Source organism: Zootoca vivipara, chromosome 6, assembly GCF_963506605.1.
Source record: "Zootoca vivipara chromosome 6, rZooViv1.1, whole genome shotgun sequence".
NCBI classification, from domain to species: domain Eukaryota; kingdom Metazoa; phylum Chordata; class Lepidosauria; order Squamata; family Lacertidae; genus Zootoca; species Zootoca vivipara.
In genome coordinates, this window is record NC_083281.1 from 72,375,885 (window position 1) to 72,391,046 (window position 15,162).

Sequence of the window (15,162 nt, forward strand, 5' to 3'; positions counted from 1 at the left end):
TCCGGTGAAAAACAATGGCAAGCGGCCATTGGGCTCGTCAGCAAGCTCCCCCTCGCTCTCTTTCGCGCGGCGGCACTCTGCCCTTTCGCCTCTCTACTGCTTCGCACCCTTTCCACCCCTGCGCTGTTAGGTAGAGGAAGGTGCTGCGGGAACATAGAAATAATAATAATAATAATAATAATAATAATAATAATAATAATAATTCAGTTATGGTAATGTACTCATTTTATTTATTAAGAACCATTTATTTCCCGCTATTTATTTATTTTTTAGTCAAATTTCTAAGGGTGTACACAGTCTAACGATCAACACATGCACACATTCACACATACACGAAAGGCTTCAGTTTGGAGACAATCCTTGCTTCAGAGCTTTAGGCATGTACACCGGACTCAGGCTAAAATAAATAAATACTGCTTATAACAATACTAATCTAGCAGAAGTCCGCCTGATTATTCCCCACACCACCACCTTTTGCTGGAGGGGAAGGAACGGGGAGAAATCAAGCCCCAGATACTACGTAAGGAAAGTAACATTTTCAGTGGCAGCAAATTTAAATAGAAACCAACTGCCGTATCGATATCAAATTAATAGGGATCTGAGTTATTAGCTGTCTGCTCTTAAACCACCTCAATTTTTTACATGTTTCTCAAGCAGAAGCAATGATATTCTTTGGGACATTTGAAGTGCAAAGCATATGCTCCAGCGCTTTGCTATGGGTGCTCGTTGTCAACATAGAAAGAAAAAAAGAGCCTGGTGGATCAGGCCAGTGGCCCCTCTTGTCCAGTACTTGTCCTCACAGGGGCCAGATCTAATCTTATGTTTACACTTGACCTTTACACCAGCCTCCCTCCCCCTTTGCCCTCCAGGGATGGTGGGACGGGAAAGATTCCCACTTAGTTATGAATGATACTCATACACTGAACAGTCAAGGCATTACTTCTCAGGCTGATCTACCTCACGGGGTTGTTGTGTGAACAAAAAATATATATAGTGATAATGGGGGACCTACAATAAATATTTTCTGACTTTGGGATGAAGCAATTCATAAGGAGCATCCATAACTCAGCCCGCGCATTGCATTTAAAAGGTCCGAGAAAGTGTACTTGGCAGTACGACTCCACAATTCTATCTCTATGACCAGCTGGGGGCGGAGCCTTTGATCATGCCCAAAATACATTTCCACGCATGCGTTGAAGGGCTGCACCACTCCCTAAGCTAACATGGCGAAAGCTTGCGGCAAAGGAGTGAACATGCGCATTGGGAATGGCCAAGCCCGGCCGTTTTTATTGAGGTGGGAAACGCCCTTTTGCGCATGCGGCTTAAAGAAAACGAATAAAACAGACTTGCCAGCTTAAGTAAAGAAGTACTGTATTTGTTGCTAAGGAAGCCTTGTCTTCAAAGGAGCCAAGGAATAATTTCCTTAAACCTTTTCTTACCGGTCGCGGATCGATTTTGACCAATACAAATAACGTCCTATTCCTTTAAGGAGGACAGAGGCGGGTCCTAACGCTTGACAAGCCCTTCTGTCGACTAATCAGAGCCCTGCTCCTTTCGGGGCCGAGACCCGGAAGGCAGGACCTGTGGGTTCGAGCCCCGTCTGCGGCGCGATGGCACCCAAAGCGTTCAAAATCCGTAGCCTCGGCAGCGATCGGAAATTCGGAGTGGCGGCAAGGAGCCTGAAGGAGTTGCTCTCCAAGGCCTGCGCCTTCCTGCAGGTGCAGTTGAGGTGGTTGGGTATACAGCGGGCTTTAGGACCGCCGCGGAAATCAAGTGGAACTGCAGGTGCCGAAGTTGCTTGTCAATAGAATCACAGAACTGGAGTTGGAAGGGAATCCGAGGGTCATGTAGTCCAACCCCCTGCTTTAATCCAGTGAAGTGGGGTAGTGCTCCCCAAACTTGGGTCTCCACAGTTTTTGGTCTACAACTCCCACCATCCCTAGCTAGCAGGACCTCTGGTCAGGGATGATTGGAATTGTAGTCCAAAATAGCTGGGGACCCACGTTTGGGAAGCACTAGTTTAGAGCAAGTGAACTCTCTTACCCATGGTTTAGGGTGGCATCTGAACAGAACCCCAGTGCTCTGGCTAGGATGAGGCCACCTCCTTGCCGAAGCTAAGCAGGTTGGGGACTGAGGACTGGATGGGAGACAACTTACACACCACCTTGGGTTCTATGGCGGAAGAAAGGCAAGACATAAGTATAAGAAAAGAATAAAAGTTGGTCTGCGGAGAGGGCTGGCGGGGGAATCTTCCTCTGTTTTGTGACAGCTGCCCTGACTTCATGTGCCTTGTGTCACCTTCCCAACAGCTCCCTTACACTGACTGCCGGCTGTGCTTATATGAGGATGGCACAGAGGTGACGGAAGGTTATTTTCAGCATGTTCCAGACCATTCAGAACTCATCTTGCTACCCCCAGGAGAGAGCTGGCATGGCTGTGAGTAGGACAGGGAGTTTTGTTCTATTCTGCCGCCTGAAAACATCTACCGTCCTCATGCATTTTGAATGTGCGCACATAACCCAGTCAACAGATATCGCAAAATTGTATGCGTTTTATGAAATAAGTAAATTATAAAATAATGTTGTTAACTGGGAAATTTCCGTTGTTGGTGAGCATGCACATTTTTAAGGGTCACGTCAAACTCGCTGAGAGACTTTTGTATGAAGGATATTTTTTTCTCTTTCTTCCCTTCCTTTCATGAATTACTGTAATTGGTTGCAACACAAATATAACCGCATTGACTCAGATAAATCCAGGTTTGATGCATGCAGATTACAGTCAGATATTGCAAGTGAAATGCTTTGAATGCTTGAGAGCTTCTTGCAAATGTTAAGTGTTTCATTATTGCTGTGAATACTGATTAAAAATTAATACTCATTACTGATTATTTTCACTCCCATTAATAATAATGTAAAATATTATCTTGATTAAAGCAAGAACGGGCAACCCTGAATAATTTTGCACGCACCCTCCCCCCACTCTAACAACCTTGCAGATGTGAGCGAGATCCAGCGGTTTCTTGATGCTTTTTCCAGCCGAACGGACGATGTTATTCGCGCAGCTCAGGGGCTGCTCTCTGACGAGGAAGCCCCCAAGAGACGGAAGCTGCTGGCTGACCTCATTCAGACTCTCAGTGAAAATATTTCAGGGGAAAGCAGAGAGGAAGACTGGAAATGGTTCGAAGGTGAGATCTGCCTCAGTGCTGACATGCCCCTTAAGGAGGGTTGTATTTTTCTTCTTATTCTTTGCTAAACATTACACTTTTCATATAATCACAGAGTTGAGCGGCACCCCGAAGGGTCATCTAGTTCAACCCCCTGCATTGCAAGAATTACAGCTAAAGAATCCCTGACAGATGGCCACCCAACCTCTTTAGAAACCTCCAAGGAAGGAGATTCCCCTACCTTGAAGGGAGTCTGTTCCACTTTGGGTGTGTCCAAAGCCCCTCGGAAGAGGAAGCCCAACACAAAGCATTGATTCCTGCACATCTCCCAATCTCAGCTCATGTTGAGATAGCGACATGATCTTGAGCCAAAGGCCTGAAATACATAGTCTGAGATTCTAACCACTACACCACACTGCCTGTACAGGAGTAAGATCAAATAGGGGTTCTTCGCCTCACACCTTGGGTATTAAAAAGACTTCAGAGCTTCAGAACTGCTTTCAGAAGAAGGGCCTATTTTATACAAGCTTGTAGGAGGTTAATGGGGTTTTCTCCCTCTCTCCTAGGGGTTGAATCTCGCTTTAAGACGAAGTCCAGTTATATGCGCTACAGCTGCGAGAGCAGGATCCGAGGTTACATGAAAGAGGTAATGCATGTTTGATGCAGCCCATAGGACACCTTTTAGATGCATCAGTTATCACAGTGAGGGCCATATGGAAGCAGCTAATAAGTTTTAAAGGTCATATTTAAACAGTATTATAATGATTAAAAATGGGAAGTTCCTGGGGAGTTACATAGTAGGGGACCCTACTGGACACAGGACTGTCTGATTACACACACAAAATTTTAAAACCACAAGTGTAGTGAATGAACATGACTAAACTGGACCCATTCATTTCAATGGGTCACCTCTGAGTAAAACTTAGTTGAATACCATCCAATGCATTTGTGAGCCACCTTGAAGACCCATTGAGCCAAAACATAGGGTAGGAATCCTCAAATACATGAATAAGCCACAGCTTTGTTTGTATCGTTTTAAATAAAGGTCGGCAACTACGCTTCCGCACTCCACCCGGCCGTCCAAGCCAAATTCAAAGAGATTGCAGAAGAGATGCTGTTGAAATTAAAGTCAGAGAGGTACAATGGCTGTTATTTTGACAGGAGAGAAGACAAGAAGGTCTGCCTTTGCACGCCAGAAGGCTGGTTCTCTTGTCAAGTAAGTTTCAAACAAGTTTCTGGCGTTGCAAAACTTTGTGTCCATACCTGGTTGTCTTCAGAAAAAGAGTTCTAACAGATATAGGGCAGCAGCTAAAAAAGCCAATGCAATTCTGTGCTGCATCAATAGGCGTATAGCATCTAGATCAAGGGAAGTAATAGTGCCACTGTATTCTGCTCTGGTCAGACCTCACCTGGAGTACTGTGTCCAGTTCTGGGCACCACAGTTCAAGAAGGATACTGGCAAGCTGGAACGTGTCCAGAAGAGGGCAACCAAAATGGTCCAAGGCCTGGAAACAATGCCTTATGAGGAACGGCTTAGGGAGCTGGGTATGTTTAGCCTGGAGAAGGTTAAGGGGTGATATTATAGCCTGTTCATATATATAAAATGATGTCATATAGAGGAGGGAGAAAGGTTGTTTTCTGCTACTCCAGAGAAGCAGACACGGAGCAATGGATTCAAACTACAGGAAAGAACATTAGGAAGAACATCCTGACAGTAAGAGCTGTTCGGCAGTGGAATTTGCTACCAAGGGGTGTGGTGGAGTCTCCTTCTTTGGAGCAATGCTTTGATGGTGTTTCCTGCTTGGCAGGGGGTTGGACTGGATGGCCCTTGTGGTCTCTTCCAACTCTAAGATTCTATGATGGGGAACATTTTCCAGGCAGAGGGCCACATTCCCTCCTAAGTTACGTTCGGGAGGCCGTATACTAGTAGGCCAGACTTCCCCCTTCCCCCTCCATCCAGGCAAGCAAGAGGCCTTATCATAGTTCAAGGACGCAGTTCAGCCAGACAAAAATGCTCAAGGAGGGTGCAGAGCAGGACTCAAGAGGGGTGTTGTCTGAGCAGAAATCAGGGGGCCAGATGGAGAGGCTTGGAGGGCCACATGTTCTCCAGTCCAATATAGAGTTCCAAAACAACCAAGAAAAAGACTGGCCACCAACAGTCAGATGAGGTCAGCAGATTCACCCGCATGTTCAAGCCATACCCTTAAGGACCCCTTTTAACAGGTTCTGATGGGCTTCAGACCCCCATGTCTGGGGGAAATGAGGTCCTAGTTCAGGCATCCCCAAACTGTGGCCCTCCAGATGTTTTGGCCTACAACTCCCATGATCCCTAGCTAACAGGACCAGTGGTCAGGGATGATGGGAATTGTAGTCCAAAACATCTGGAGGGCCGAAGTTTGGGGATGCCTGTCCTAGTTCTTTGGGGTCCAACGCAGGGACAGGCAAGGATTGTGTTTCAGAAGCAGCAACTGAAACAGTTCAGAAGAGTGGGAACGGAATCCACAGCGGGCAAGAGGTGAACCTCCGATGGCAGCAGCGTGAGTGGGACAGAGATGGAGACAGAGCAGGCACTACCCTTGGCAGGATTCTCTCTTCAGCCTCTGACTGAAACCTGGCCTCCAAGCTTCCCTTTGTAGGGCTGGGCAGAGCTGGATAGGCCCTTGCAGCGTCCCAACTGGCTTAGTTCTTGGTTGCATTCCTTAGGGCAGAGGTTTTAAACTTTTTTGAGTTCACGTCTCCATGGACCAACTCCATTCTTTGTGTGGCACCCCTGTAGGGCTCAGAAGCCCGGCTATGTCACCTCTTGCCTGCAGAGCTGGCAGCCTCTCATGCTTTTTCAAACACCCTCCCTTGTGGAGTGTCCCCTCAGCCTCCTTTCCTCTCCCCTCTTCTTGAGAGTCCTCCGGGCAGTTGCTGCCACTGTACCTGGTCTCTTAGCTGTCCCCTCAAAGAGAGGTACCTCCTCACATTGCCCCACAGGGGCCTGGGACTTGTCTGCCCATTCCCAACAGCAAAGGATGGCGGATTGGCTGGCTGGGCTCCCTCACCTGCTTGCTTGCTTGCTTACTCCAAGGCCCCAGGCCAGCCCCAGAGGCACCACTCACCTGTGGAGCTTGCAGCCAGGGCTGCAGCAAGCAGCTATGGAAGCCTTTGGGAGGCAGAGATGTGAGAGGGCATCAGGAGGGAGGGTCAGAGGCCAGTGTTACCTGTGTGGGAATGTTCAGGAATGTGGGTGAGGAGATATTGTTTAATATAAACCTGTGGCACCCCTGAGCATCATTCAAGGCATCCCAGGGTGCCACGGCACACTGATTGAAAACCACTCCCTTAGGGTTTAGGACTCGGGAGACCAGGGTTCAGATTCCTCCACTTGGCCTCAAAGCTTGCTGAGAGTTGCTGCCTCTCAGCCAAACCTGCTTCACAAGGGCACAGGAGGGAGCTGTGATGATCCTCATTCCATGACACCCTGTTCCCTTGCAGAGATTTATTTAAACTTACTTATTTTTATGTAAATTTATGTATCCCCGCTTTGGTTTTTATTTGGTTTGATGTTTTAAAATATGCTGTAAGCTGCCCAGAATGGCTGGGGAAACCCAGCCAGATGGGCAGGGTATAAATAATAATAATAATAATAATAATAATAATAATAATAATAATAATTTCATGCTGTCGTCTTTCTGTAGGGCCCTTTTGATGCAGAAAACTGCCCTAGCCAACACTCCATCAATCCGTATGGGAACAAAGAGAGCAGAGTCCTCTTTAGCACCTGGAACCTCGACCACGTGTAGGTACAGGTGCAATATCTGAACGGGCATTTCCTGCCATTTTGGAAAGGCAAAAGGCACCGGAAGGCAGCCTGATTTCTTCTGAGTTTGGGTTGCTAAGCAGGCAGCCTTCTGGGGGCCACATTACAATGCTGGGTGGGGCAATGGATGTGACTTTAAAACGAACTTGAAAAGCAACAGCCCTGAGATTCAGGACTCAGAATTCTGCCATTTCCCCTGGGTTTGCACAGAATGTGCACTGCCTTGGGTCCCCAGGAAACATTTGCTTGTTGCCAAATTCTGAAAAGGGCTCTAGACATTAACATCCCTAGGGCTTGCTTTCCATTTCAGAATCGAGAAGAAGCGGACGGTCCTCCCGACGTTAGCAGAAGCTGTAAAGGGCCGAGACAGCAGGGAAGTGAACTGGGAATACTTCTACCAGCTGCTGTTTACCGTCCATAATCTGAAACTGGTGCACATTGCCTGCCACAAGAAAGCCTACCACAACCTCAGCTGTGACAAAACCAAGATCTACCGAAAACGGAAAGGGGCCTTCAAGATCTGGAAGTGACACCCGCCCCCCATTTGCCAAGGGACTGACTTCTAAGTTGTGGGCTGATGTAACTTTTTCCTGAGCACTTGGGTGGGTGGTCTGGCTGACGAGCCTTTATTTTGTGGAGTCCCAATGCCTTCTTGGCCCTTGACCTCCGAACTTCCTCCACATTCTGCATCAGTTCCACGTGCCTGTCTCCATCAGGAGGAAGGGCACACGTTTTTGAACTCCCTAATGCTGGCGACTCCATTGATTTCCCTGATGTGGGTGCCTATTGTCCAGGGCCCATGCCGTCACCCAAGTCAAACAATGGATTCTTCTCCACATCCTATGGGGATTTTGCAATGTTTAAATGGAAGGCTCATTGTTTACCTATATGAGTTATTTTACCTATATGTGGCGGAAGCCCAAAATCAAGTAGTAGAAACAGAAAATGGCCTCACTGCCTTATGCTTTCTGTGCCTTTTTCAGCCTGGCTTATCCTGCAGTGCTGCAGACAAACTGCAGAACGGAACATGAAAAATAAGAAACCAATCACATATGCTGGAATCCTTCATTTCAAGCCCAGAGCCTGTAAAGCCCTGATTTTATTTTTGTAGCGTATCTAGCTCTCCTGTCTAGCAGAGTCCTAAGCATGTCTGTTCAGAAACAAGTCCTACACATTTAGGACAACTGTGTGCTCCCCCCCACACCAACTCGCCCTTCTCACCAAGGCCTGTTACCTCTTCAGCTTCCCACACCACCTCCTCCCAGTCTTCTCCCTCATTGTTGTCCCACCAATCCCCTGGCTCTGAGCCTTCTTCCCTTGGGGATTTCCCAGCTGGTCCCTCCCACCATTCCTCTGCGTCCAACAAGTCCATGACACCAGGAGTGTATCGCATGCAAAATGTTGGTTGCTAGCCATGCAAATAGAAAGGAAGACAGGGATTAATGCAATGAGCATTGTGATGTCACACAGACAACTATGGTTCTCTAAGCAGTGTAGGATAATGCTTAGAGCGACCGGGGTCAAAATTACTTTTAAGGGGGGGGGGAGGAAACAGAAGTGGTTTCCTTTCAATTTGACTATAAATCAGGGGAGGTTATCCTGAAGCCCTCCAAATATTGGGACTCCAGCTCCCAATTCAGCTTGTTTGTACAAGCAATTGTCAAGTATGCTCGGAGTCCAGGAACATCTGGAAGGATGCAGGTTAGCCCAACTTACTATAAAGAGCTAGACAGATTAGTGGAGGAAAGGATTATCTGCTGTAATTAGCTAAAACAACTAAGAGGAACTAAACAGTGCGAGAATGCCGTTGTTTCTGGATGCCTGTTTGGAGGCATCCAACTTGCTGCTGTAAGACATTTGAACAGAGCAGCCTTCCCCAGCCTGTTGCTCTCTAACTGTTGGACTACAATTCCCATCATTCCTGAGCCCTTGCTGGGTGTTTACTGGGAACTTAAAGAGCTCACAACATTTGGAAAGCTGGATTAGATGACACATCTATTATCCATCAGGGTTCTTCTATTATTTCTCCAAATCCTCTGCAACAGTCTAGGGTGGCTTCTGTGCCAGATCAACTGGGGTAGAAGCTTCCTTGAGGTAGAAAATTTGGTAACCCCCCCCCCCCGGCTGCCCAGCTTAGCCCTGTGGCTCCTCAATTTCTGCACCGCTCCTCCATGCTGTGTTTTCTTCATGTGCAACAACAATTAAATAAAATCCTGCCAACACAAATAACACTGTCATTTGGGAACTATCCGACAGTCTTCCGTTCCCAAAATCCAGAGAGCGGATTTCTCTTCTCTGGCATCAGCCGCTTTGCAACATGAACTAACACGACTTAAGGGCTCTATAAATCGTTTTTAATTAGTTCTCTACTAAGCTTCTGCCGTTCCAGGCCGCTGCCTCGCAACCTGGGTGATCAGCAGTGCAAGAAATACTGTAGGCAAAGCGGATCGTTACCTCTTTGGAAAAGGAGGCTGGAGGGGATATTCATTCATACTGGGGCTAGCATCTCTCACTGTGCCCGAGAGATCCTGCAAACTCTCCTCCCAAGCTTGCTGGTGCAACCCCTGAGCCTGCAGGAAGTTGCCAAGTGACCCCACAACTCCCACCTTCCAAGCTTGCATTCTCACAGGAATCAAGATACTGACTTGTTTCCCATACACATGCTCCTTCTGGGAACTGTTTGCTCTTCTCACCCTTCTGGGAGTCAGGAGCTGTTCATAACAAGTGCTGTCAAACTTTCTGCTGACTTTCTGGCTTTGTCTCGCATGCAGTCTGTGACGTTGCCTCCAACATCTGCACTGGGAGGGTTAACTTTTTCAAAAAAGAAGATGCACTTCTCTAGAAGATGTAACAACGGTGGTGAGATGCACATTTGCATCAGGGAAAGAGAAATGGCAGCTACTGAAGGTGACCGGGTCAGTGCTCGGTGCTCAAGCGACTTCTTCCTTTTCATCGTCATCATCTTCCTTGGCTATGAAGTGTCCCTTTCTTAGCTCTCGCCTGCTGGCAGACGCCCGGGAGAGAGGATGGGCTGGGAGGTCCTAGGAAAGGAACAAGCCAAGAGCAGTCTTAATGCATGGGCCACGGTTGCTTCAGACAGACCACTCAGGGCCCTGTGTGACTCCAGCTCCCATCAGCCCCAGCCAGCATGGGATCATGGGAATTGTAGTCCAACAGCATCAGGAAGGTACCATGTTGTTATTCCTAGCATGTATGAACACCTGGGACAACTGATTAGACATGTAAAGTTTCTGGAAATTGTAAAGCTGTGGAAAAGAACTGTTCCCCCTCCCCAGGAAAAACATAAAATTAGGGAGGGGGATCAAAAATCACTTTGTATAAATTGGTTTGCCATTAAATTATCATGTTTGATATACGAAAAATGCAATTTATTCAGCCAATGATTACAAACTGAATTTACTTTTTAATTTCCTAAGAAAAATAAAAGTTAGAAATGGAGCTACAAGCTGCTGAACTGCAATGAAACTCTTTGGCATCTCTTTCATTCTGCTGATTTATGAGGACCAGGCAAATAAAAACAAAAACTTGATAAATCAACAACATTTATAGTAAAACAAGAAAATAATTATCTCTTGGTTGTATTCAGCTACGTCAATCATGAGTAGATCTACTGAAATTAATTACCCTAAGATAACCATTCAATGGAACTACTACGAGTAGGACTAGCATTGAACACTACTTTATGTCTCCCTCAGCCCTTCAGTGTCAAGCAGACATAAAGCATTCATTTCCATCAAAAAAAGGGAGCAGTTAAGTGAATGACAGGTGGGCAACCTCACCCACACTTAAAATTTAGCTCATGAGACTAGATCTTAATAAGGAGCCAAAAAGCTCCCTCACCCAAATTTATTAGTTGTCTCAGACGTCCTACAAAGACCTATCTTTTGGGCACCCTTGAAATTATTAGCTGTGATCACTATGTGACTGTTTTTAAATGTTTTTATTTTTTTAAATTGTTTTGCTTTCTCTGGTTTATTATGGGCAGGACATACGTTAAATAAAATAATAATAAATAATAATACGGGGGCTTACTCCTAAATGAGTGGGATTTGGGTTGCAGCCGTAACCCCAGGCTTCCTTCTGCTGACCCCCTTCCTTTACCTGCATAAATGCCACACTGCCAAAGAATCGGTCTACTGGCAGTGGCTGGTTGCTGTCCTCGTTCAAGAAGATGCTGTTGTCCAACTTGAACCCTTGACTCAGCTCCTCTGGCTCCATCTCAGAGTCATCCGACAACTGAGCTCCACAGCTCTCCTCTTCCTCTTCTTCTTCCTCGTTCTCTTCCTCCACAATCTGGACACGGGGCTGGAAGAGGGCTTTGCCATCCGCACCTGGCGCGGATGGCTTCAAGCAGGGGCCATCATCTTCAGCCTCCAGCATCTCTTCAGCCGTCTGAGGAACCTCCTTCCCTTCGCTTTGCAGCATCATCTTGAGGTGCGGAAACTTCACACCCGAGGTGGCTTTATCGGCAGTCTCTTTTGGGAAGAGAAGGTGGCTGCTGCTCGCACAGAAATTGGCTCCTTGTATCTCCAGTTTGGCCAGGCTTTTCTTTTCACATTTTAGCTTCTTTGAAGGGTGTCTGTCAGTTGCTTTGTGTGAAGGACCCTGTTTGAACAACAACAAGAAGAAGAAGCCAGAGACTGAAACCTCCACATCAAATTGACGATAAACAGAAAAATGACTTTCAGTTAGCCCATAATAGAGATAGGAAACTATTACTGAACTCTCAGGCTCAAATCCCACCCAGCTCAGCAATGATGCTCACTGGGTAATTCTGGGCCAGTCCCTCTCAGCCTCGTAGGGTTGTTGAGAGGATGAGAGGAGAGATAATTCCATATGCCACTTAGAGCAATTTGGAAGGAATGATGGGATATCAGTGACAAAATATTTTTGTCTTACTAACCATCATTTCTACACCAAGCTCTTACAAAGAAATCATAAGATTCTGCAAAGCAAATATAACAGATCTATCTGTCCAAGTTAAGCCCATATGAAAATCCCGAAATCCTATTAGAATAGAGTGGTAACAGTGACACAATAATTGGACTTGGAAGCCATAAGGCTTGAGTTCAAATCCCCCTTCAGCCACTGACACTCTGGCTGATCTTGAGCCATTTTCTCTTGCTCAAGCCTACCTCACAGGGGTGTTGTGACAACCCCTCACTGGGGGTGGGGTGGGTCAGCCATGTGATCACCTTGAGATATTTAGGGAAATGATGGAATAAGGGCACAGGGGAAAAAACCTGCTTATTCCTAACCCGGTGACTAATTCACACAAACAAGTGACAATTATTTGCATAAATTAGCATACGCACAACGGGCGTTGTTCTCTATGATGAAGCATCCCTAACGGCCACCGACAACCTGCAAATATTTAAATGTATCAATATATATTAGCATATGCAAATCGACTCACACTCCCGGCCCGCATGGAGAAGGTCTGTCCGCAACGAGGTCAGATCCACCAGGCACCATCACCAACTTCCGGCGGCACGCAGAGCTACTTCCGCAGTCCCCCCCCCCCGCAGGGAAAACGCCCAATCAAGAGCAATATTCGGGCTCTTTCAGACGTCAAGACCGCCATTTTATTTTGTGCGCTACGTCACCCCTCCCCCTGGAAAGCGATATCATCGCCATCTTTGTATAGGACAGCGTTGCTCAGAGACAAAAATCAAGCGTCTCCAGTCTCTCCCGTGTTTCACCCCAGTCGGAACTTATAGAGATGCCGCCTTACCCTCGCCGTCCATCTTTCTTCCAGGACTTTTAACGACGAGACCAGGACTTAGGAGGTCACACTGAGGAAAGAACGGACATCTTTCTCGAGGGCAATCGTGATGTCTAGTGACGATACACGAAACACAGAGCCACGAAAAGTATAGAGAGACACGATCTGAATGTCACGTTCAAACAGACCCCTTTTCTAGACCGCTAGTGAGCAATCCTAGGTTTTAGGCTAGGTGTTACGTATAAGACTTCTAAGGTCCCAAATATAAAACAAGCGTTCATAAATGTACGTGGCAAACACATGCATAAGTATATAAACCACGTGTCTGAAATAGTACAGGAGAACAATCCTGGAGTCATTTTGACTCTCCCAAACCATTTTGACTCTCACAGTGACCTCAAATATTTCTCTGCAAGGAGGAAGGAAATGGGAAAGCCTCTTCATTGTCTTCTGCTTACCTGTCTTAAGGGCATATGTGTGTATGAATAGGGTGAGCCTGTGCCCTGGATTCAGGAATTAAAGTTTTTACCATCACAAAAGAATGAGCTGTCCAGGTAATACAATCAGTGACTATTATCAGGTATTCTGGCAAACAGGATTTCTGCTGTAGACCGCCCCTTCTTTGATCTATGTATGATGTATTGGGGGGTGGCCTCTAAGCTTAAAGGTAAAGGTAAAGGGATCCCTGACCATTAGGTCCAGTCGTGACCGACTCTGGGGTTGCGGCGCTCATCTCGCGTTATTGGCCGAGGGAGCTGGCGTACAGCTTCCAGGTCATGTGGCCAAGCATGACAAAGCCGCTTCTGACAAACTTCCCGCTGGAGTGGTACCTATTTATCTACTTCCACTTTGACATGCTTTTGAACTGCTAGGTTGGCAGGAGCAGGGACCAAGCAACGGAAGCTCACCCCGTCGCGGGGATTCAAACCACCGACCTTTTGATCAGCAAGTCCTAGGCTCTGTGGTTTAACCCACAGCAACACCAGCTTACAGGGTGGCAATTTCAAAGAGTATACAGTGGTACCTCTACTTACGAATTTAATGCATTCCGAACGCACATTCGTAAGTCGAAAAAATTTGTAAGTCGAATCCCATAGGAATGCATTGGGAGAAAAAAATTGTAAGTTGAAGCAACCCTATCTAAAAATTCGTAAGTAGAAAAAATCCTATCTAAACTGCATACAAGATGGCGAACAGAGCTCCGTTTGTAAGTAGAAACATTCGTAAGTAGAGTTATTCGTAAGTAGAGGTACCACTGTACAAGGGCTTGTACGCCATTGTTCTGGGCTCCTCCTCCCTCCTGCGTGTGGTGAGTGAGAGCCCTGTTGCAACAGTTTTAATAAAGATCAAGCTTACTAGCTGCTTTGCTTCTCAATATTCTTTGGTAGGCTTCTGTTATTTTTTTCCTTCCGAAAGGGAACCTACTTAAGGACTCTATACGGGCTCTTGGATACCCTATAAGGGAAAAGGAGCAGTTTTTTCTTATAACAGGTGGGCTGAAGCAGCAGCAGGTGCCCTCTCCTTCCAGAACAAAAAATAATTGCAGAGCATCTGCTTGGCATGCAGAAGGTCTCAGGTTCAATCCTCAAAGGCATCTTCAGTTAGGGCTGGGAGAGAACCCAGTGGCGTACAAATAATAAAGTTGTTGTTGTTGTTGTTGTTGTTGTTGTTGTTGTTGTTGTTGTTGTTGTTGTTAAATATGAAATAATCCAATTTGCAACTCAATACCTTCATCACCTGACTTTCACTCTCAGCAGAGAACAAACAATAGTTAACCATTAACCCTTTAAGGAGCGTAGGAAACTACTGTGGGGAAAACCACCCCACAATATTAGCAATACTCTTTTAGCCATTCTCATTTCAGTGTGAGTTAAACCAATTATACTTAACAGGCCATGGAGCAGGTCTGTGGAGAAGGGGTTGAGAAGGCTCTGGGTTGGATGTTTCCCAACTTCTACTCTAAACAAAACTTCTTCAAGTGGAACAAGAAAATGTGCCTCCAATTTGGCTCTCTGAAGTTTCAGAAACAGCAATTTTGACTACAGTAATTTAAGAACACGGTGCATGTGTTTGTGCATCTCTAACCTAACCCCCCCCAGTGTTTTCCACACTCTTAGCCACTTGGTGGCAACCTTAGCCAGGGAATGATGTACAGTAGTTCCAATTGATAAAACGCAGAGAGTCAAATTTCCGTACCTGCCTCTGTTTATGCAGGACCCCTCCGATTCAGGAAAAGCCTGTGTCTAGTTTTGGCCAAACTAGGTCAGCTTGTGGATATTTTGTAGTTATGAGTGGCTCGCAGGATGGATTGCACGAGGTGCTTGTCAGATCCCAAAGGTCCCAGAATTAGGACTAATGAAGGTGTGACACCTGGATGTCTGTGATCAGCTCTCCCTTCTGGTTTTATTCAAAAAATACTTTAAATAATAATGGGCTATAGCCTGCAAA

General features: G+C 46.3%; 2 protein-coding genes across 2 annotated transcripts; one reads left to right on the forward strand and one right to left on the reverse strand.

The window, feature by feature from the left end:
- Nucleotides 1-1,372: 1,372 nt before the first annotated feature.
- Nucleotides 1,373-9,779, forward strand: DFFB (DNA fragmentation factor subunit beta). Its single transcript, XM_035119967.2, has 7 exons — nucleotides 1,373-1,718; nucleotides 2,310-2,436; nucleotides 2,996-3,184; nucleotides 3,730-3,809; nucleotides 4,209-4,379; nucleotides 6,847-6,947; nucleotides 7,279-9,779. Exons 1-7 carry the CDS (start codon nucleotides 1,611-1,613, stop codon nucleotides 7,496-7,498), a joined length of 996 nt encoding a protein of 331 aa, XP_034975858.1. The 5' UTR covers nucleotides 1,373-1,610; the 3' UTR covers nucleotides 7,499-9,779.
- On the reverse strand, nucleotides 9,331-12,696 carry C6H1orf174 (chromosome 6 C1orf174 homolog). Its single transcript, XM_035119969.2, has 3 exons — nucleotides 12,406-12,696; nucleotides 11,091-11,594; nucleotides 9,331-10,009 (listed from the first exon to the last, which is right to left on the reverse strand). Exons 1-3 carry the CDS (start codon nucleotides 12,418-12,420, stop codon nucleotides 9,899-9,901), a joined length of 630 nt encoding a protein of 209 aa, XP_034975860.2. The 5' UTR covers nucleotides 12,421-12,696; the 3' UTR covers nucleotides 9,331-9,898.
- Nucleotides 12,697-15,162: the final 2,466 nt, after the last annotated feature.